The sequence below is a fragment of the Pelobates fuscus genome, chromosome 2 (assembly GCF_036172605.1).
Source record: "Pelobates fuscus isolate aPelFus1 chromosome 2, aPelFus1.pri, whole genome shotgun sequence".
Classification (NCBI taxonomy): Eukaryota; Metazoa; Chordata; class Amphibia; order Anura; family Pelobatidae; genus Pelobates; species Pelobates fuscus.
This window is the reverse complement of record NC_086318.1, coordinates 395,146,328-395,168,144: the sequence shown is the minus strand read 5'-3', so window position 1 is coordinate 395,168,144 and position 21,817 is coordinate 395,146,328. Positions and strand designations below refer to the sequence as shown.

General features: G+C 39.5%; 2 protein-coding genes across 3 annotated transcripts in view; both read left to right on the top strand.

Moving 5' to 3' along the window:
- The window catches only part of LOC134585951 (putative deoxyribonuclease tatdn3-B), a 29,192-nt gene extending 8,641 nt beyond the window's left edge, over positions 1 to 20,551 (top strand). Inside the window, exons 5-10 of one of the 2 annotated variants that reach the window (XM_063441440.1) lie at positions 1,738 to 1,800; positions 3,886 to 3,995; positions 4,861 to 4,916; positions 5,064 to 5,176; positions 14,329 to 14,406; positions 20,394 to 20,551. In XM_063441440.1, coding sequence (XP_063297510.1) covers positions 1,738 to 1,800; positions 3,886 to 3,995; positions 4,861 to 4,916; positions 5,064 to 5,176; positions 14,329 to 14,406; positions 20,394 to 20,537 — 564 coding nt within the window. In that variant the 3' untranslated portion in view covers positions 20,538 to 20,551. Of the gene's footprint in view, positions 1 to 1,737; positions 1,801 to 3,885; positions 3,996 to 4,860; positions 4,917 to 5,063; positions 5,177 to 14,325; positions 14,407 to 20,393 lie in introns of both variants that reach the window. The other variant, XM_063441439.1, reaches the window with a different exon arrangement.
- Positions 1,871 to 3,275, top strand: LOC134585383 (golgin subfamily A member 6-like protein 2). The gene is made up of 3 exons (XM_063440786.1): positions 1,871 to 1,927; positions 2,232 to 2,861; positions 2,904 to 3,275. Exons 1-3 carry the CDS (start codon positions 1,871 to 1,873, stop codon positions 3,174 to 3,176), a joined length of 960 nt encoding a protein of 319 aa, XP_063296856.1. The 3' UTR covers positions 3,177 to 3,275.
- Positions 20,552 to 21,817: the final 1,266 nt, after the last annotated feature.

Sequence of the window (21,817 nt, the reverse complement as noted above, 5' to 3'; positions counted from 1 at the left end):
TTCAAAGACATGGAACTCACGTTCTGCGCTGACCTCTCTAGATCAACACTTCAGTGGAGGAAGCCGCTTAGACATCCAGGCTAGTGTCCCAGGGCCTGAAATATCGCTGGGGCATGCCTCGTACGCTGATATTCCAGCACAATGATGCAAAACACAGTCACAGAAGCATCAGAAATGGACGTAGTTTTGTCCTCCCTGGAAATCAGTCCTAACACTCGACCCGCTACAAACACATGGGATCCAGCCAATGTGGTCCCATGCAGTCCTTCATCCCGAGGAGCAAAAGGTGTCGCTATCACCTGATTGCAGCAATTTTAGTGTTGGGTCTTGTGTCTCCTTTTTCTTCCTTTCACTTTTCTTTTCTTTAATGCTTTTATTTTGTTTTGTTTAAAAGTTGTTCATCACTTAAGTGTTCACTCACCTTATGTTAACCGCGACAGAGCGGCCCATATGGGCCGAAACTGGGCAAGACGAGACCCTGTTAGCTCGCATGATTGTAACCATTCCCCCCTCCCCCCAGCTCCAATCTCTTCAACCCACATGCATAACCTTAAGTGGAGCTGTTCCATCTAACACTTTGAGAAACCATACCTAGTTATCTGTTTTTATTGATGTTCCTTACTGATCATCAGTCATATAACCATCCTGCGCCCTAGCTGTCACACTCATGAGCCCTCGCCTTGATTTAATCTTGGGCCCACTATCACACTATCACTAGGCACAGCAGATGTCCATAATACGTTAGGGCAAAGGAAAACATTTAAACTTAATCCGGTTTCTGTTATCAGTTATGCACCACTACCATACACCTGTTGTAGCTCACCCTCTTCAGACACACTCTGCAATCCGTTGTTGTTGTTGTTGTTGTTGTAGACTTTCCTAGCCAATATTGCTTTCTCTCTCTTAAGTATTGTAATTGCTATGATATCATATTACTCTTTAATGTTAACCTATGCACTGCAAAAATAAAGAATTTTAAAAAAAAGTCAACTCTCACTGAGATCATATAACCATACAAAAATATCTCCAAATATAAACATAACAAATGGGACATAGAGTGGTATTGTAACGTTACACCAATGTGTATTTAGTGATTAGTTCAACTCACAAAAGTATTTTTTGCTAGAAGGCTTTTCACATAGAATAGTTTATGGAAATTCTTCAATCTTTATAAAGTCCAGTATGTGCTAGAGTCTAGAAAAAAAAGGCAAATTTATAGCGCAGGATTGCTAGATAATAGAAACCTTTTATTCAGATTTTACTTTCTGGATATTTGCCTTTTTTTAGTCTCCAACAAGTACTGCACGTGATAAAGATTGAAGAATTTCCATACACTGTTCTGTGTGATAAACCTTCTAGCACATTACTTTTGTGAGTTGATCTAATCACTAAATACACATTGGTGTAACGTTACAATACCACCACGTTTTTTATGTTTATATTTGTAGGTATTTTTGCATGATAATATGTATGAAGATTTAGAGGAATGTTATTATATCTGCAATACAAGGTGTATAAGGGTAATATTTATTGTTTTTTTTATCCATACATCTTTTCTCACTGCTGGTACCTTGGGTGTTTTATTGTCTCATTGAGATCATGTATGTTCTACCCAGTGAGCCTTTAATCAGATGGAAAATGTGCCGAAACATTGTTACAGTGTTTGTAGTTACCGTGTGTGGTACTGTTTTGATTTTATTTTTCTCTTTAGTCTAGTATATTCTGTTTCTCTCATAGGATGTGGAGGAAGCCTTGCCTCTAATTGAACTCTATAAAGACGAACTGACAGCCATTGGTGAAGTATGGACAGATTAACAATTTATTTCTTAGAGTTTAATGGCATTTATCTCTCAGTTGCACAGAAGTCACAATGTTGATAAGCAGTCCTCAATGGAAAACATTGAAGCACTTAACTGAGAATAGACAAGTAAACTCATTGTTGACATCGAGATCCATTCATAGTTTGGCAGTGAAGGTCTCCCACGCCTCAGATTCGTTTGACCACTCATTATACGTTGTATAGATGGGCTCTGTTCTTTATATTTGTCAGTTTCACACAGTGGGAGTTTAATGATGATGCCCAACTAAACAGACTTAAATGAACACTTATTCTTCTACACAGCAAGCTTGATGGATTTCATGAGATAGATTGTATTTAAACATCAACAGATATAAGAGCTGATTGTAGATAGAAGGGTTTATTCACCAACTAATGAGCGTTGTCAGGACAGGTAGCACTGACTCATAGTCAGGACCAAGCTGGGTCAGGGCAGGTAGCACTGACTCATAGTCAGGACCAAGCTGGGTCAGGGCAGGTAGCACTGACTCAGAGTCAGGACCAAGCTGGGTTAAGGAAGGTAGCACTGACTCAGAGTCAAGACCAAGCTGGGTCAGGGAAGGTAGCACTGACTCAGAGTCAGGACCAAGCTGGGTCAGGGCAGGTAGCACTGACTCAGAGTCAGGACCAAGCTGGGTTAGGGAAGGTAGCACTGACTCGGAGTCAGGACCAAGCTGGGTCAGGGCAGGTAGCACTGACTCAGAGTCAGGACCAAGCTGGGTCAGGGCAGGTAGCACTGACTCAGAGTCAGGACCAAGCTGGGTCAGGGAAGGTAGCACTGACTCAGAGTCAGGACCAAGCTGGGTCAGGGCAGGTAGCACTGACTCAGAGTCAGGACCAAGCTGGGTCAGGGAAGGTAGCACTGACTCAGAGTCAGGACCAAACTGTGTCAGGGCAGGTAGCACTGACTCAGAGTCAGGACCAAGCTGGGTCAGGGAAGGTAGCACTGACTCAGAGTCAGGACCAAGCTGGGTCAGGGAAGGTAGCACTGACTCAGAGTCAGGACCAAGCTGGGTCAGGGAAGGTAGCACTGACTCAGAGTCAGGACCAAACTGTGTCAGGGCAGGTAGCACTGACTCAGAGTCAGGACCAAGCTGGGTCAGGGAAGGTAGCACTGACTCAGAGTCAGGACCAAGCTGGGTCAGGGAAGGTCGCACTGACTCAGAGTCAGGACCAAGCTGGGTCAGGGAAGGTCGCACTGACTCAGAGTCAGGACCAAGCTGGGTCAGCGAAGGTCGCACTGACTCAGAGTCAGGACCAAGCTGGGTCAGTGAAGGTAGCACTGACTCAGAGTCAGGACCAAGCTGGGTCAGCGAAGGTAGCACTGCATAAGAATTAACAAGGAGAAGACAATTGGCTCTAGATCAAAACCGGGATATTGCAAGGAACAGGCTCTGCCATCAGAATAGAAAAGTAATCTCATTGAATGAAAAAATGAAAGAGCTGGATAATATGTGCATGTTTTTTAACCCCTTAAGGACACATGACATGTGTGACATGTCATGATTCCCTTTTATTCCAGAAGTTTGGTCCTTAAGGGGTTAACTTTTTGCATGAAGTGTCCTTGTGGACTGAATATGAATTTGCACAGACTGTGGATGTCCAACAACCAAATATGTAGTGGTTGTATTTTGGAAGAGATCTTGGCCCAGCTGTGCAAATCAATTGCTCTCGTACTATATTTATTGTTTATTAAAACCCAATAAATACTGAAGAATCCTCTATCATTGCTTCAATTTTGCAGCCAAATAGAGAGATTGGGAACTGAACTCAGTCAGAGCACATTGTAGCTGCTATGGTTGCTATGACTGTTTAGTGATATCTTTTGCATGGATTGTTTCAATGTCTTTTATTTAGACAAAGAGACAAACAGTACAATTAACTTGCTGATTGCAAGAATGAATTATGACAGTTTGTGGATAACACTGTTTTCATATCTGACAGCAGCCAAAAATACATGCCATAGCTTCAATAAAACTGTTGACATAATCCGATGTTTGGAAACTGTACTTCCTTGATATCCCTGCTAGCCTTGTTTTTCCCTGCAGGTCGGATTGGATTTCACCCCGCGGATTGCATCCACAGATGATCAGAAAGAAGAACAGCGAAACGTTTTCATTCAGCAGATAGAATTGGCAAAGCGGCTCAATTTACCACTGTGAGCTTCTTCTTGTACCATAAAATTGTTTAGACCTTTTGAGACATTACTCATCTGATTAACAATTGGGTAATAGTTTGTTTTTACATTTTGAAATGTATATTTTTAGTTGGTTGACTATACATTAAGAAGGAATCAGGTTAATGTGTGTAAATGTTAGACGGCTGATGCCACGGTCAGAACTTTCAGATCATAGATTGCAAGCTTCAAGTTTTTTTGTGTGTTTATTATCCGTTTAATTTTGTCTATATTAAAAGTGAACCACATGCTAGGAGGCCATCGTGTCTTCTAGCCAGCATTCATAATCACTGTCTGTGTCAGATCGTCAAGACTCTCTCACTTCTATGGTGCACATACTACCTTTAATCCATTTAAACGCTCTTAAAGGAACACTGAAACCATAGTCTGCTTTGGGTAGTGCCTGAAGCCCTGCGTGGATTAGCTCATTGCCTAAGAGTGTTAGCTGAAGGTTCGACTCCTTACAGTGTGTCGGGGGGAAGGGGGTCCAGGGCACTCCAAGCACCATACTACTACCATAACATACTACAATACTACAACTTGCTTCCTGCTCAAACCTTTAAAAAAACAAGCTACATTCAAGTTGAAAAAAAAAACCAAGCTACAATAAATGTAATCTCTCAGTCATTGTAATTAGCGGTTTTTTTTTTTTCTGTTTATTTTACCATTGAATGTGCTGATAAATAGATATTGTTGCATGCATTTTTTAGCAAACTATATTACCAAAAATATAAAGATTACAAAGTACATGGTATCCATAGTACTTAAAAATGCATTCAATGCAGCTTTGATTGTCAGTAAAATTTCTACACTAGTACATTTGCAGTCTTATTATTTTCTTCCCCAGAAATGTTCACTCGCGCTCTGCTGGAAGACCTACTATTAATCTTTTAAAAGAGCAAGGTATGCCGTCTTTGAAGGTTGGTAAGGTGACTGACCTTTTTCTTTGTTTGGTGCTATGTATGTTGCTGTAGTAAAGCCATACATGGGATGGTATAATGTATGCTGGCATTGAATAAAAGGCGTTTCGGAATGTTCATTTATTTTCAGGAGCGGAGAAGGTGCTGCTGCATGCGTTTGATGGGAAACCCTCGGTGGCCATGGAAGGTGTTAAAGCTGGATACTACTTCTCCATTCCTCCCTCCATCATTAGAAGTGAACAGGTAACGTTTCTAAATCCTTACTAACCCATTTATAAAAAGAATACGTTTCCTTTAGCAGTCTATTTCTGTGTTATGTCACATAACTTGTTTAAGCATTATCAGGTCAAACCCAGTTGCACCTTTTTTAATTGCCAGCCACCATACACTGATCAGCCACAACATTAACCCCTTAGTGACCAGACCGTTTTTCAAATTTCTTATCGTTAAGGACCAGGGCTGTTTTTTATATTTCTGCTGTGTTTGTGTTTAGCTGTAACTTTCCTCTTACTCATTTACTGCACCCACACATATTAAATACACTTTTTCTCACCACTAAATGGTCTTTCTAAAGATACCATTATGTTCATCATATGGTATAATTTACTATACATTTTTTTTATAAAATATAATGAAACAAATTGAAAAAAACACACTTTTCCTAACTTTGACCCTCAAAATCTGTTACGGATCTACAACTGCCAAAAAACACCCATGCTAAATAGTTTCTAAATTTTGTCCTGCGTTTAGAAATACCCAATGTTAACATGTTCTTAGCTTTTTTTGGAAAGTTATAGGGCTATAAGTACAAGTAGGACATTGCTATTTTGAAAATTTATCAATAGTGACACTGTAACACTGTTATCTGTCATAAATCTTTGAATCACACCTCAAATGTACATAGTTTTGTAGAGTAGACAACCCAAAATATTCAATATGGGGTATGTCCAGTCTTTTTTATTAGCCACTTAGTCGCAAACACTGGCCAAAGTTAGCATTTATATTTGTTTGTGTGTTAAAAATGCCAAAAACTATTATGAACGCTATTTTTGGTCAGTGTTTCTGACTAGGTGGTCACTAAAAAAAACTGATAATACCCCATTTAGGTTCTCTTCTTTTGCAAAATGGTATGCCATCATGGGGTAATTCTCATTCCTGGGCTACCAAACACTCTCAAAGGCAACATAACCAATCTGGCAAATTTTAATGTGAAAAAAAAACCCCAGAAAATCAAGCCTTATATTTGACCCTGTAGCTTTCAAACACTATAAATCCTGTACATGGGGGATACTGTTGTACTCAGGAGACTTCGCTGAACACATATATTAGTGTTTAAAACAGTAAACAGTAAACAGTAAAACGTATCACAACAATTATATCATCAGTAAAAGGGCAGTTTGTGTGTGAAAAATAAAAAAAAAAACTCACTTTCGCTGGCAATATCATCGCTGTGATAGGGTTTACTGTTTGGAAACACTAATTCACCTCATTGGAATGGCAGACTTAGTTCAATGTAATAGTTGCTATGCATTTGTTTCACTTTCCACTTTTTGGAGGTTTGGTTGTTGTCTAATCTGTAGACAGTTCTCTATCTTGCGGCAGGAGATTGTATTTTTGAAGACTGAGGTTTGTAAATTATGTTGTAAACAAACTCAGGCTGGAACTGCTGCAAGGTCACTGCCACAGAGACATACTAGGAATGCAAGAATGGGGGTCAAGGGCTGCGCTTGAACAAAAGAAGTAAAAAGTGTATAAAAATATATATAGATAAAATAAGCAATAATAATAAAATCAAGTAAAGTTCATCCGGATGTATAGAAAAATAAATATAAATGAAATTGAAACAGTCTCACTGGTGTGTAATGATACGGTAATAATCCTCAAGTGTTGCTCCGTCCGTATGGTAGGTAGTCCATATATGTGAAAATAAAAGAGAAAAGAAAAAGCTGCCAATGGTGAAATATTGTATGTCCAGATGTGGTATATATTCAAAGGAAATGTATTTCACTCACATTTGTTGGAGCTTTAGCCAGCTCTAGGAGAAAAGACACTTAGTGGTTTGATCCCCACTATCGGATGTACTTAGATGGTTGGTCCGTCTATCCGGCTTGGGATTCCTGTAGTGTAGGCTAGGACCTACTCAGATATGCGTTGTTCTTTAATGCTGGGGAGATAGGTGCGCCTTTCCGGTATTGGATGGTAGATGTCCACGGAATATATATAAAACAGCAAATAGTGCTCTCAGTGTGAACAACAAGGTAATATATTTAAAAGAGTTATACTTACAAGAATAGAGCAGACAGGTACTGCTCTATTGCCACAGCGCTGGTGGAATTATCCCCACCTAAGGATTTCTTTTGACGGGATACACTCCGAATAAAAAATAAAAAATAGAAGGTTATCCTTCTATTTTTTATAATTTATAATTTATATTTTATATTTTATTTATTTTTTATTTATTTATTATTTATTTTATATTTTATTTTTTATTTTTTATTTATTATTTATTATTTTATATTTTATTTTATATTTTATATTTTATTTTTTATTTATTTTATATTTTATATTTTATATTTTATATTTTATTTTATTTTTTATTTTATATTTTATATTTTATTTTTTATTTTATTATTTATTTTATTTTTATTTATTTATTTTTTATTTTATTTTATATTTTATTTATTTTATTTTTTATTTTTTATTCGGAGTGTATCCCGTCAAAAGAAATCCTTAGGTGGGGATAATTCCACCAGCGCTGTGGCAATAGAGCAGTACCTGTCTGCTCTATTCTTGTAAGTATAACTCTTTTAAATATATTACCTTGTTGTTCACACTGAGAGCACTATTTGCTGTTTTATATATATTCCGTGGACATCTACCATCCAATACCGGAAAGGCGGACCTATCTCCCCAGCATTAAAGAACAACGCATATCTGAGTAGGTCCTAGCCTACACTACAGGAATCCCAAGCCGGATAGACGGACCAACCATCTAAGTACATCCGATAGTGGGGATCAAACCACTAAGTGTCTTTTCTCCTAGAGCTGGCTAAAGCTCCAACAAATGTGAGTGAAATACATTTCCTTTGAATATATACCACATCTGGACATACAATATTTCACCATTGGCAGCTTTTTCTTTTCTCTTTTATTTTCACATATATGGACTACCTACCATACGGACGGAGCAACACTTGAGGATTATTACCGTATCATTACACACCAGTGAGACTGTTTAAATTTCATTTATATTTATTTTTCTATACATCCGGATGAACTTTACTTGATTTTATTATTATTGCTTATTTTATCTATATATATTTTTATACACTTTTTACTTCTTTTGTTCAAGCGCAGCCCTTGACCCCCATTCTTGCATTTTCTTGTTTTCAATAAAGGGTTTCCCGAGGGATCTCCCTTTTAGGGTTGCTGCTTAATTGAATTAGCGCAGACTCTTCCTCCTTTTTGTTTTACATACTAGGAATGGCAGATGGATCACTGTAGGATCTGGTGGACTTAGAGTTGTGGATAAAAGGCATATTGCACAGTCTGTTGCTCTACATAATTCATTTTCTGCACTTTCAGAGTGTAATGGTGATATGGAGAGAGGCATTGAGGCTAGTGGTGTTGTGGAGAGAGGCATTGAGGCAAGTGGTGTTGTGGAGAGAGGCACTGAGGCTATTGGTGTTGTGAAGAGAGGCACTGAGGCTAGTGGTGTTGTGGAGAGAGGCACTGAGGCTAGTGGTGTTGTGGAGAGAGGCACTGAGGCTAGTGGTGTTGTGGAGAGAGGCACTGAGGCTAGTGGTGTTGTGGAGAGAGGCACTGAGGCTAGTGGTGTTGTGGAGAGAAGCATTGAGACTAGTGGTGTTGTGGAGAGAGGCACTGAGGCTAGTGGTGTTCTGGAAAGAGGCTTAGAGACTATGGTGAGGCCTAATAGAAAGCAGTTGTTGTTAGGGGATTCCATCATAAGAGGTGTGGAGATGGACGATGGTGGTCTTGTGAGGTGTCTTCCCGGAGCTTCTGCTCACAGAGACAGGAGACGTATCTGTAATATTGTTAAGTGAGCAAAGCAGGAAAGCGAATTGGATGTATTTGTCCATCTAGGAACAAATGACTTGGCTTGCAATGAGGTTTCAGAGGTTAAGGAAGTTTTTAGTGTTTTTTCCAATGATATACGGCAGGTTGCTTCCACACTGTCATTCTCTGAAGTTCTGCCTGTGCATAACACTCAGAACGACAGGCGGATGCGTATTAGGGACTTTAACTTGTGGCTTGGTGAATGGTGTCGGGAGCAAGGAATTGGCTTTATTTCTCATGGTAGCTCTGTTTGGAATGGAAATAAACTGTACAAAAAAGATGGTTTGCATCTTTCTCAAAAGGGAACAAATGTTCTCAGTGAGCAGTTCAGAGGTTTTGCTAGGATGTATTTAAACTAGATGGGGGGGGCAAAATGGTGATAAAACATCAATCCAATTGTCCCCCAAAACAAGGACAGAAGGTGCCTGTAGCAAGTGTGTTAAAAAAAAAGGATAAGCTTAGAGTCATGTCTACAAATGCTTGCAGTTTAGGGAATAAGATCCATGAACTTGTGGCAATAATGGCAACTGATAGTGTAGATTTAGTCGCTGTTACTGAGACATGGTATAATGAGAAAAATGACTGGGACATAGCAATACCAGGGTACTCTATATATAGAAAAGACAGGGAAGGCAGGAAAGGGGGAGGGGTGGCCCTGTATGTGAAGGATAGCATAAAATCTAGCCTAATAAAAGTTAGTGAGGCGAGCCAGGGGCGTATTAGCCGCGAGGCAAACAAGGCATTTGCCTTGGGCGGCATTTTCCAGGGGGCGGCAAAAAAAGCCGCCCCCAAATGCCCAAGGCAAATGTCTTGTTAGCCTTGCGGCTAACAGACATGCCGGCGGGCTGCTGGGCGATCGGGCGGCACTGCCGGGCGGGCGGGCGGCCGGCGAGGGAGCACTTCCCCTGAGCTGTCTGCTCAGCTCCCTCGCCAGCCGCAGAGTGAGGCTGGGAGGCGGAGCCGGAATATGACGTCATATTCCGGCTCCCAGCCTCACTCTGAGGTGCGCGAGGGAGCTGAGCAGACAGCTCAGGGGAAGTGCTCCCTCGCCGGCCGGCCGGCCGCCAGGCAGTGCCGCCCGATCGCCCAGCAGCCACTGGACCACCAGGGAGGAAGAGACACCCCCTCCCCAGCATTCCCAAAGGTAATGAGGCTGGGGGGGGTGTGTTAAATTAAAAAAAAATGTGTTAAAAAAAAATAAATAAAAAATGTGTCAAAAAAAATAAAAAAAAATGTGTTAAAAATAAATGTAAAAAAAATGTGTTAATGTGGGTGGGTGAGTGTGTGTCTGTTAGTGTGTGTCTGTGTCTGTTAGTGTGTGTGTCTGTTAGTGTGTGTGTCTGTGTCTGTTAGTGCGTGTGTCTGTGTCTGTTAGTGTGTGTGTCTGTTAGTGTGTGTGTGTCTGTTAGTGTGTCTGTTAGTGTGTGTGTGTGTCTGTGTCTGTTAGTGTGTGTGTCTGTTAGTGTGTGTGTGTGTCTGCTAGTTTGTGTCTGTTAGTGAGTGTGTTTGTCTGTTAGCGAGTGTGTGTGTGTGTGTATTTAGAATGCGGGGCGGGGGGAAAGGTTGGGTGGGGGTGGCGCCTGAGGGCAGCACAAAACCAGGATACACCACTGAGGCGAACATAGAGTCCGTTTGGGTTACGTTAGAATTTGGTAATCGCACAGTAACTCGTGTAGGTGTGATTTATAGGCCCCCAGGACAAATTGAAGAGTTAGATAATCTACTAGTTGAGGAAATAGCTAAAATGACAATGAAGGGGGAAGTTATCATCATGGGTGACTTTAATCTTCCTGATGTGAATTGGAAAACAAAAATAGCTGCTTGTGCCAGGAGCACACATATTCTAAACTCCCTACTGGGATTGTCTCTAAAAACAAGTAGTTGAGGAGCCAACTCGTAAAGAGGCCATACTAGATTTAGTGTTAACAAATGGAGATTTGGTATCTGATATTACTGTAGGTGAAAGTTTAGGATCCAGTGATCATCAGTCAGTGTGGTTTAATATAAGAACAGTGACTGAGTCACACCACACAAAAACAAAAGTTTTAGACTTTAGAAAAACAGACTTTTCTAAAATTAGAATATGTGTAAAGGAGTCATTATCAGACTGGAGCAATTTAAATAGAGTCCAAGAGAAATGGGATTATTTAAAAGTTGCACTACTGAAGGCAACAGAAAATTGCATTAGGCTTGTCAGTAAAAGCAAAAAATTCAAGAAACCACTGTGGTATTCCATAGATGTGGCCAAAATAGTAACATTAACAGATTTATTTAGCCAATCATTGATAACAGGAGTAGTCCCAGAAGATTGGAAGTTGGCGAATGTTGTGCCCATTCACAAGAAAGGTAATAGGGAGGAGTCGGGCAACTATAGGCCAGTAAGCCTTACTTCAGTAGTGGGGAAAGTGATGGAAACCATGTTAAAGGATAGGATTGTTGAACATCTAAAAACACATGGATTTCAAGATCAGAGACAACATGGGTTTACTTCAGGGAGATCATGCCAAACTAATCTTATTGATTTTTTTGATTGGGTAACTAAAATTATAGATCAGGGTGGTGCAGTAGACATTGCTTACCTAGATTTCAGTAAGGCTTTTGACACTGTTGCACGTAGAAGGCTTATCAATAAACTGCAATATTTAAGTTTGGATTCCAATATTGTTGAATGGGTAAGGCAGTGGCTGAGTGACAGGCAACAGAGGGTTGTAGTCATTGGAGTATATTCGAAGCTTGGACTTGTCACCAGTGGGGTACCTCAGGGATCTGTACTTGGACCCATTCTCTTTAATATTTTTATTAGTGATATTGCAGAAGGTCTTGATGGTAAGGTATGTCTTTTTGCTGATGATACTAAGATATGCAACTGACATTTAATGTGGATAAGTGCAAGATAATGCATCCTGGATGTGAAAAACCCAAGGGCAGAGTAAAGAATATTTGATAGAGTTCTAACCTCAACATCTGAGGAAAGGGATTTAGGGATGATTATTTCTGATGACTTAAAGGTAGGCAGACAATGTAATAGAGCAGCAGGAAATGCTAGCATAATGCTTGGCTGTATAGGGAGAGGCATTAGCAGTAGAAAGAGGGAAGTGCTCCTGCCATTGTACAGAACACTGGTGAGACCTCACTTGGAGTATTGTACGCAGTACTGGAGACCGTATCTTCAAAAGGATATTGATACCTTAGAGAGAGTTCAGAGAAGGGCTACTAAACTGGTTCATGGATTGCAGGATAAAACTTACCAGGAAAGGTTAAAGGATCTTAAATAGCTTGGAGGAAAGACGAGACAGGGGGGATATGATAGAAACATTTAAATACATAAAGGGAATCAACACAGTAAAGGAGGAGACTATATTTAAAAGAAGAAAAACTACCACAACAAGAGGACATAGTCTTAAATTAGAGGGACAAAGGTTTAAAAATAATATCAGGAAGTATTACTTTACTGAAAGGGTAGTGGATGCATGGAATAGCCTTCCAGCTGAAGTGGTAGAGGTTAACACAGTAAAGGAGTTTAAGCATGCGTGGGATAGGCATAAGGCTATCCTAACTATAAGATAAGGCCAGGGACTAATGAAAGTATTTAGAAAATTGGGCAGACTAGATGGGTCGAATGGTTCTTATCTGCCGTCACATTCTATGTTTCTAATATTTGTGTATAACACTGCCTCTGCTGGCCTGCCCATAGAGCAGCCTTCTGCCATTTCTTCCCCAGGTAAACAACGCACATGCCAAGCACTGGTCTAAAAGAAAACAAAAACGTGATTCATCAGACCATTCAACCTTCTTCTATTGTTCTATGTTCCAGTTCTAATGCTCATGTCCCGATTGAAGGCACTTTTGCTAATGGACAGGGGTCATTATGAACACTCTGACCAGTCTACAGCTCTGTGATGCACTGTGTGCTCTGATACCTTTCTATCCATTAAGCTTTTAGCAATTAGAGTTACAGTAGCTCATCTGTGTGATCAGACCAGATGGGCTAGCCTTTGCTCCCTACATGCATCAATGAGCACTGGGCTCCCATCACCCTGAAGCCATTTCACTGGTTGTTTTTCCTTGCACCACTTTTGGTAGGTACTAACCACTGCATACCAGGAACACCCCACGAAACTTGCCGTTTTGCTTTTAGAGATGCTCTTACCCAGTCGTTTAACCATCACTATATATACCTTGTCAAAGTCACTCAGGTCTTGTCGCTTGCATATTTTCCCAATTTCCAAAACATGAAATTAAAGAACTGACTGTTCACTTGCTGCCTAACATTTCCCACCAGTTGACAGCTGCCATTGTAATGATATAATCAATGTTATTTACTGCACCTGTCAGTGGTTTTAATGTGGCTGATCAGTATATATGCCATATACTTTTATAAGTTGCAAGTTGTAACATGCTGGCTTTTTATTTTATGATGGGACCTGGTTCGCTCTATGACACAGTAAGGATAATTAAGATTGCTATCTTTGTGCACACTCTATAAACAGTTCTACTATAATTTTTATTTGTACACGGATGGCAAAGCACTTTAACCGTTGCAAGCTTTGAAGAAATGTAGCCATGTACTGTACATGGAAAACTGTGTTTTAAAAGTTGTAATCATTGTGCGCAATAGGGGTAGCTAACAGGTAGAGCTCTAGCTATTGTTATATAAAGATTCCCGTCATTGTGCATTATAGTAGTTTTCCTTTATTGTCTTTATATTCTGTCAATCAAAGATGCTTTAATGCCCAGGGAGATGCTGACCATAGAATAAAGGTCAGGACTTCCACCACCATGCGGCTAATCAAATAGTAAAGGGTTGTTCTTATTTATTTTATAGTTTTATGAGATAACTATAAACAAATGAGCTAGGTCTAACAGAGATACGTTTGGGATAGAATGTTTCCCGGTCATTTACTGATAACCTTTAGAGTTTATTTGTTTATTATCAGTAAAGGAAAACACAATGCAATCATTTATTTGAGAGTTCAAAAAGAAAAAAAATCTTAATTTTGTTTTTTTGTTTTTGATTAAATTAAATTTATGTTTTTGTTTTTATCTAGCGATAAGTGGTATCTTCAGGAAAACTGTATTTGCCATAAACTACCGAGCAGATAATTGTTTTATTTTATTTGGGAGGACTAGATAATTATTTTGTTTTAATACTCTGCCTTTATAGTGCATGTTGATAGATGCTCTTAGTGTCCTAATTAAACCACAAAGTGTCATTTTAATGTAAAGTATTGGGTTGAAATGTTGCTTGTGTTCATATCACTCATGACAGCTTAGAATATTTATACTATTTTAATCTCTTTATACTTTGCTTTAAGAAGCAGAAACTGGTGAAACAGCTGCCTCTAGAGAACATATGTTTAGAAACAGACTCTCCAGCTCTTGGTCCAGAAAAACAGGTATTCACAGTCAACTGGAAAAAGGCTTATAAACAATGATTACGCATTTACACACTAAACTGAACATTGGATGACAAGTTCACCTTCACAGCTGTATACCTCTAATCTATACGGTGTATACCTCTAATCTATGCAGTGTATACCTCTAATCTATGCAGTGTATACCTCTAATCTATGCGGTGTGTACCTCTAATCTATGCAGTGTATACCTCTAATCTATGCGGTGTATACCTCTATTCTATGCGGTGTATACCTCTAATCTATGCGGTGTATACCTCTAATCTATGCAGTGTATACCTCTAATCTATGAGGTGTATACCTCTAATCTATGAGGTGTATACCTCTAATCTATGAGGTGTATACCTCTAATCTATGCGGTGTACACCTCTAATCTATGCGGTGTATACCTCTAATCTATGCGGTGTATACCTCTAATCTATGCGGTGTATACCTCTATTCTATGAGGTGTATACCTCTAATCTATGCGGTGTATACCTCTAATCTATGCAGTGTATACCTCTAATCTATGAGGTGTATACCTCTAATCTATGAGGTGTATACCTCTAATCTATGAGGTGTATACCTCTAATCTATGCGGTGTACACCTCTAATCTATGCGGTGTACACCTCTAATCTATGCGGTGTATACCTCTAATCTATGCGGTGTATACCTCTAATCTATGCGGTGTATACCTCTATTCTATGCGGTGTATACCTCTATTCTATGCGGTGTATACCTCTAATCTATGAGGTGTATACCTCTAATCTATGCAGTGTATACCTCTAATCTATGAGGTGTACACCTCTAATCTATGCGGTGTATACCTCTAATCTATGCGGTGTATACCTCTAATCTATGCGGTGTATACCTCTAATCTATGCGGTGTATACCTCTAATCTATGCAGTGTATACCTCTGATCTATGCAGTGTATACCTCTAATCTATTCGGTGTATACCTCTAATCTATGCGGTGTATACCTCTATTCTATGCGGTGTATACCTCTAATCTATGCGGTGTATACCTCTATTCTATGCGGTGTATACCTCTAATCTATGCGGTGTATACCTCTAATCTATGCGGTGTATACCTCTAATCTATGCGGTGTATACCTCTAATCTATGCGGTGTATACCTCTATTCTATGCGGTGTATACCTCTATTCTATGCGGTGTATACCTCTATTCTATGCGGTGTATACCTCTAATCTATGCAAAATTAGCAGCAAAATATATAGATTGAAAGATGTGTTTACTTACCTGAAGATTGACTCCTCCTCACCCAGCATATCGCAGCTGGCACACCTCCAAATTATTATCATTTTTATTTAGCATTTATATAGCACCAACATATTCTGCAGCGCTTTACAGTCATAAAATGGGGATATTTAATTACAAGTAATTGACAAATAGAATATAACATAGACAAGCAAGAAGGCCAAGCTCAAGCTAGTGGTAAAGAATACAAAGCATGTCAGAAGGCAGGACGGATTGATGGATAAGGTGCTTGTGTCGAAATAAGCTAACAAAAGTGGCGTGGGGAAGGAGAGAGGGAGCTGGGCTATGGAAGTAAGGGGAACTGAGGAGGGCAATTGTAATAAAAGAAGTGTCATCCAGGAACGTAGTAGGATGATAATAGTAAAGACTTGTGTGTTCCGTGACTTCTTAAAGTACTGGAGGCTAGGGGAAAGTCTGATTGTACGAGGTAGGGAGTTAAATAGAAATGGGACAGCACTTGCAAAACTCCTGTAGATGAGAGTTAGCGGTGTGGAAAGAAGTATATGACAGCGGAGTGAAGGGAAAGAGAAGGGATGTATTTGTTGAGAAAAGGAGACGTGTAGGGAAGAGTGGAATTATTGAGGGCTTTGTAATTTTAGCGATTTTAATTGGATATTTGAAGGATACAAGAAGCAAATTTGAAGAATGGCAAAGGGGTGAGGTGTGAGAGTAGCGGGCAGTCAGGAAGATGAGCCTGAATACATTTTAGACTAAAGAGGGAGCAATGCCAGCATTTGGAAGGCAGATTGGTTGCGAGTTGCAATAGTCAAGTCAGTAAATGATGAGTGCATGACCAAAAACCTTAATTGTACTTTAAGTTGGAAAATGGCAAACCTGAACTCCAATGCACAAGCTTGGGGAGCAGGGGGTAACAGATGTCCCATTGACGTGTAGGGAGATAGATGAGGGTGGACTATTTGATGGGGGAAAGATGACAAATTCAGTTTTAGAAAGATTATGTTTTGAGAAAACAGGAAGACATCCTGTTAGCGATGGGGGAGAGGCAGTTTGTGACACATTCCAGGACACAGGAGAGAGGTCAGGGGAGGAGAGGTAAATCTGAGTATTGTCAGCATATAGATATTATGGAAAATAAAGAGTTATTATTATTTATAAAGTGCCAACAAATTACACATCACATAATTCTACTCACAATGTTTACCGCAAAGACTGACAAGGTCAAAAAATGCATGGTGCGATATTTTTCCTTATGAAATCATAGATGCTGAGTAGACAGCCATGTTGAAAGTACCTTCCTTGTACAAAACGTACCAGATTGCAATATATTTAACCACACTCGTTATCATATTATGTTGTACCACAGTGGTGTAATCAGATTAGCATTTTAGAATGAACATCTACTGCATCTTAAAGCAGAGGTAGCAGAACATATAGAAGTCACCTTGCTACACGGTACAGACTTGGGGGATTATTCTCTTAATAGTTATTTGTTCTGAGTTGACAACTACCGTGCAAAATTTAGGCCAAACTAGCTGAACTGAAAACAAAAATGCAGATTGTTTTTGTTACTTTATGGCCTGGTATGGTATGACTTGGTATGTCAGCAGTGATTTGGAAGGGCTTGCATGTGCTGCTCCCCTTTGCAAGAGCTTGCAAGTCCAAAGACTACCCCTTTTTGTTGTGACTGGTGCTATACATGACTATGGGGCAAGGGTAGCGCCTATTAAAAAAGGCAGTGTTTACACTCCTGCCTAACACCACCTTTAGTTGCAGTCACACCAACAGCCACTAGAGGGACTTCCTGAGTTCAGCACTGCAAAGATTTCAGGACTGATGTTCAGGGTCTCCAGTTATACGCACCCCATAGAGATGCATTGAGTCAATGCATCTTAATGAGGAGATGCTGGTTGGCTCAGCGCTGCGATTTGCTGCTCACGCGCACTAGCCTCCCAGCTTTAAATCGTCTGAGAATTATTGATGATCTCAGTCAGCAGTGGCAGAGCGGCCTCGATGAGACCGGCGGCACGCATGGGGAAATAAAGTTATGTAAATTGCATTTTTAATTACTTCTGGAGGGGAGTGATAGTCTAACTAGTTTTAATAACATTCTAGAGTGTTATGAGCTCTGCTATAAAGCCTTCCTTGTTAATTCTATTAATTTGGTAAATGAGATACTGAAATGACTGTATCCGACAACCATAACCACTTTAATGAGCTGAAGCAATTATGGTGCCTAGAATGTAATTTTAGTTCTGTAAATTTACTCAGTGGCCTAACTGCATAAATAAAATCTGCTTTCAGTAAGGCAGTAACAGGAAACACTAGTTGACTTGCGTTTTGATTTGTTTTGCATTGTAAAGCAGTTCACAGACAAATTGCTTAATTTGTATAAATATTTACATTTAGCTTGCATTATTGAACCCAGCTGTAAATCAGATATGCTGTTTCCACAGGCAATGCGGATACTGTAGCTGGAGCACTACCCACTGAGCTATCTCAACGGCAACTAAAATATAAATAGTTTATATTTTATCTGGTATATTTGCTGGTATCTAAGTTACAATGACTGCACTACAAAGAATCTCCCAGTCATAGGCATCATATTTAGGCTTTATCCCCTTAAATGCGTTTGGTAAAGCCAGCTCAAGTCATTTAGAACAGTGGTTCCCAACCCAGTCCTCAAGTACCTCCTACCAGTCCAGGATTTAGGGATTACCCTGTTGTGTCTAAAGTGATTTTTCTTTTCTTTCTAAAATCATCTTAGACACAACTGGGTAATCCCTAAATCCTGGACTGTACTTGAGGACTAAGTTGGGAACCACTGATTTAGAGCATTTGTATCACACAATTATTCAGCATAGAGCATGTAATGTCTAAATGTATTAATGGCTTTTATATGAAAAAGGAGAACTTTAATAGGTAATATTAATTGGCAGAACCTGATGAATCTTTCCTTCTAACTGCAAGTGCAATTTAGGAAGACCGTAAATCAGGAAGAAAGGATATACCACTAAAGTTCATAGAAAGTGGTTTGCTAATCTTGGGGATTAAGCTGGAGATTCAATTAATGGTCCTTCAGTGGAAAAGGCAAGAAAAAAAAAATATATAGGATTATTTTATTATTTTATCACAAAAAAAACAATGCATTTTGGACAAATTACAAGGCAATTGAAAATTTAAGGCCAGAAATCAGCTACCGTATATACTCGAGTATAAGCCAACCCGAATATAAGCCGAGGCCCCTAATTTTACCCCCAAAAAACTGTGAAAACGTATTGACTCGAGTATAAGACTAGGGTGGGAAATGCAGCAGCTACTGGTAAATTTCTAAATAAAATTAGATCCTAAAAAAATTATATTAATTGAATATTTATTTACAGTGTGTGTATGAGTGCAGTTTGTGTGTGTGTATGAGTGCAGTTTGTGTGTGTATGAGTGCAGTGAGTGTGTGTATGAGTGCAGTGTGTGTGTGTGATGCAGAGTATGATGCACAGCCTTGGTGGGGGGTGGGTATTGTTATTTTTTAATTATTATTTTAATATTAATTGTTTTTTTGTTTTATTAATATTTGTTTTATTATTATTATTTTTTATTTTATTATTATTTTTTTAAATATTATTTTATTATTATTTATATATATATATATTTTTTCGTCCCCCCTCCCTGCTTGATACATGGCAGGGAGGGGGCTCTCACTCTCTGGTGGTCCAGTGGCATTGGCAGTTCAGTGGAGGGGGGCTGGCAGGAAGCACTTACCTCTCCTGCAGCTCCTGTCAGCTCCCTTCTCCTCCGCGCTGGTCCGGTCAGCTCCCCTGTCAGCTCCCACTGTAAGGCTCGCGGCCACGCTATGACCCTGCGGCTCTCGCGAGACTTACACTGTGAGCTGACAGAGGAGCTGACCGGACCGGCGCGGAGGAGAAGGGAGCTGACAGGAGCTGCAGGAGAGGTAAGTAAACGCTCTGCAGCTCCCACAGCCCCCAGTCTGTAATATGGCAATGTAAATTGCCATAATACAGACATTGACTCGAGTATAAGTCGAGTTGGGGTTTTTCAGCACAAAAAATGTGCTGAAAAACTCGACTTATACTCGAGTATATATATGATATTTTGTCTGCTCTACTATTTTGGACAACTGTCATCAAGTTTTCACTTCTCGATTATTTTCTTATACTGAAACTTAACAGTTTTATTTTTAAATTATGTATATTGATGTCTAGAGAAACTTTTACTTTTTTGTCTGAGTTACCAAGTCGGTTTATACTAAACTCTTATCTGCCGAACTGCTGTGCAACTTAAATTGCCTCTTGCTGTTCACTGTCATCAATATTGATGATCTGAGCCAACCCAATGCTTTCCGATAGTAAGGCATTGGGAGACTATTGCGCATGCGTGGGAAAAATCCCATGATGCGCCTATCAGCATCTCCTCATGGATCAGTGCATCTCAATGTGGAATGTGCAGCTCGAGATAGGAAGCACCTCTAGTAGCTGTTTGAGTGAAAAGGCAGTTTTTAAGTTGCTGAGCCTGCAGGTACAGGCTTTAGACTCCAGAAGCACTGCATTAAGCTGTAGTGATTCTGGTGATTATAAAGTCTTTTTAAATCAAGGCCTTGGATATTTTTTACTAAATATTTCTTCTGCTAAAAGATTACTCACTATCTAGAAGTCAGGTGTTTATAGTATTTACAGCATCAATATTATTAAATCAATATTTGTTTGTCAAATTCTTCCTTGGTTTTCCATGTATTTCAGGTCCGCAATGAACCAAAAAATATCCTGTTTTCTGCAGAGTACATTGCCAAAATCAAGGGGATTTCAGTGGAAGAAGTTATTGAGATTACAACAAAAAATGCCATCAAATTGTTCCCCAGGATACTGAATGTTCTTCACAAATAAAGGACTTATTTTTTTCATAAAATCTGGGATGGAATGCTATTTATTTAGAAAGAAAATGTGAATATTTAAAGGATCAAAGGGACAAAATGTATTTTTATAGTGCCTTTGTCAAGTGTGCAGGCCAATAGCAAATCTCAATGTTAATTTCTTCTCCTTCTGTTAAAAGACTCGTTGACAGTCATTTCACTATGTTTCAGACAAGAGTAGCAGTAATTTAAAATGGAAAAAAGGCTTAAGAGGACCATCAAAGTCTATCAAGGTCCATAGTTGCTAGTTAAAGGGACACTATAGTCACATGTGCAACTACATGTATTCCTGATCCTATAGTGTTAACACGACCATCTAGCTCCCCTGGGCCCCTCATGCCTCCATAAATGTAGTAAAAATATTAATGTATTCAAGCCAGAAGCTGTAAATCTGCATGCTGTTAGACTCAGGAAAAACAAGCAGTCTGCTGACATGTGATAGCCTGATCCAATCACAGTGCTTCCCCGTAGGATTGGCGGAGACTGACAAAGATGCAGATCAGGGGCAGAGCCAGCATGATTCAAACCCAGCCCTGGCCAATCACCATCTCCTCATAGAGATGAATTGAATCAATGAATCTCTATGAGGAAAGTTCAGTGTCTGCATGCAGAGGGTGGAGACACTGAATGTTTGGATGCTCGTGCACAGAAAATCTGAGTGGATGGAGGCATATTATGCCCCCATCAACTCAGAAGTCCCTCTGGTTCACTCTGAGTGACTGCAACTGGAGGTGTTCCTAGCTTTCAATGTATTTTCTCCTGTATTTTCACCTGAACAACCTTATTAAACTGAAGTTGTTCAGGTGACTATAGTGTCCCTTTAAGTGAGCATTGATTTAAAAAAAAAAAAAAAAAAACATCTTCAAACTGTAGAAGCTGTTGATCTGAATATATGGAAATAAATATTGAATGAATATAACCCAAAAAATCGAATTTCAGCTTGGATCAACTAGCCATTATTAATAATAGACCATATTACCTATTAAATACACATGTGTGGTAAAATGGGGAATTCAATTCTTTTTATTGTAAATTGGTGTCTTATTGCAATCCAGGAGCACATGTAGCAAACAATGCAATGGGTTTTTATTATTCTTATCATGAGACGCTTTCCCGAATGTTTAAGTCCTACGTTACTAGAAAGGACTAAAAGATATTTGTCACTGCAAGCCTGGAAGATACACGACACACTAGCAAGGGTTAATTTCTACCCGCCCGTTTCTTGTGGAAAGTGTACATTTTTTGTACTTACAT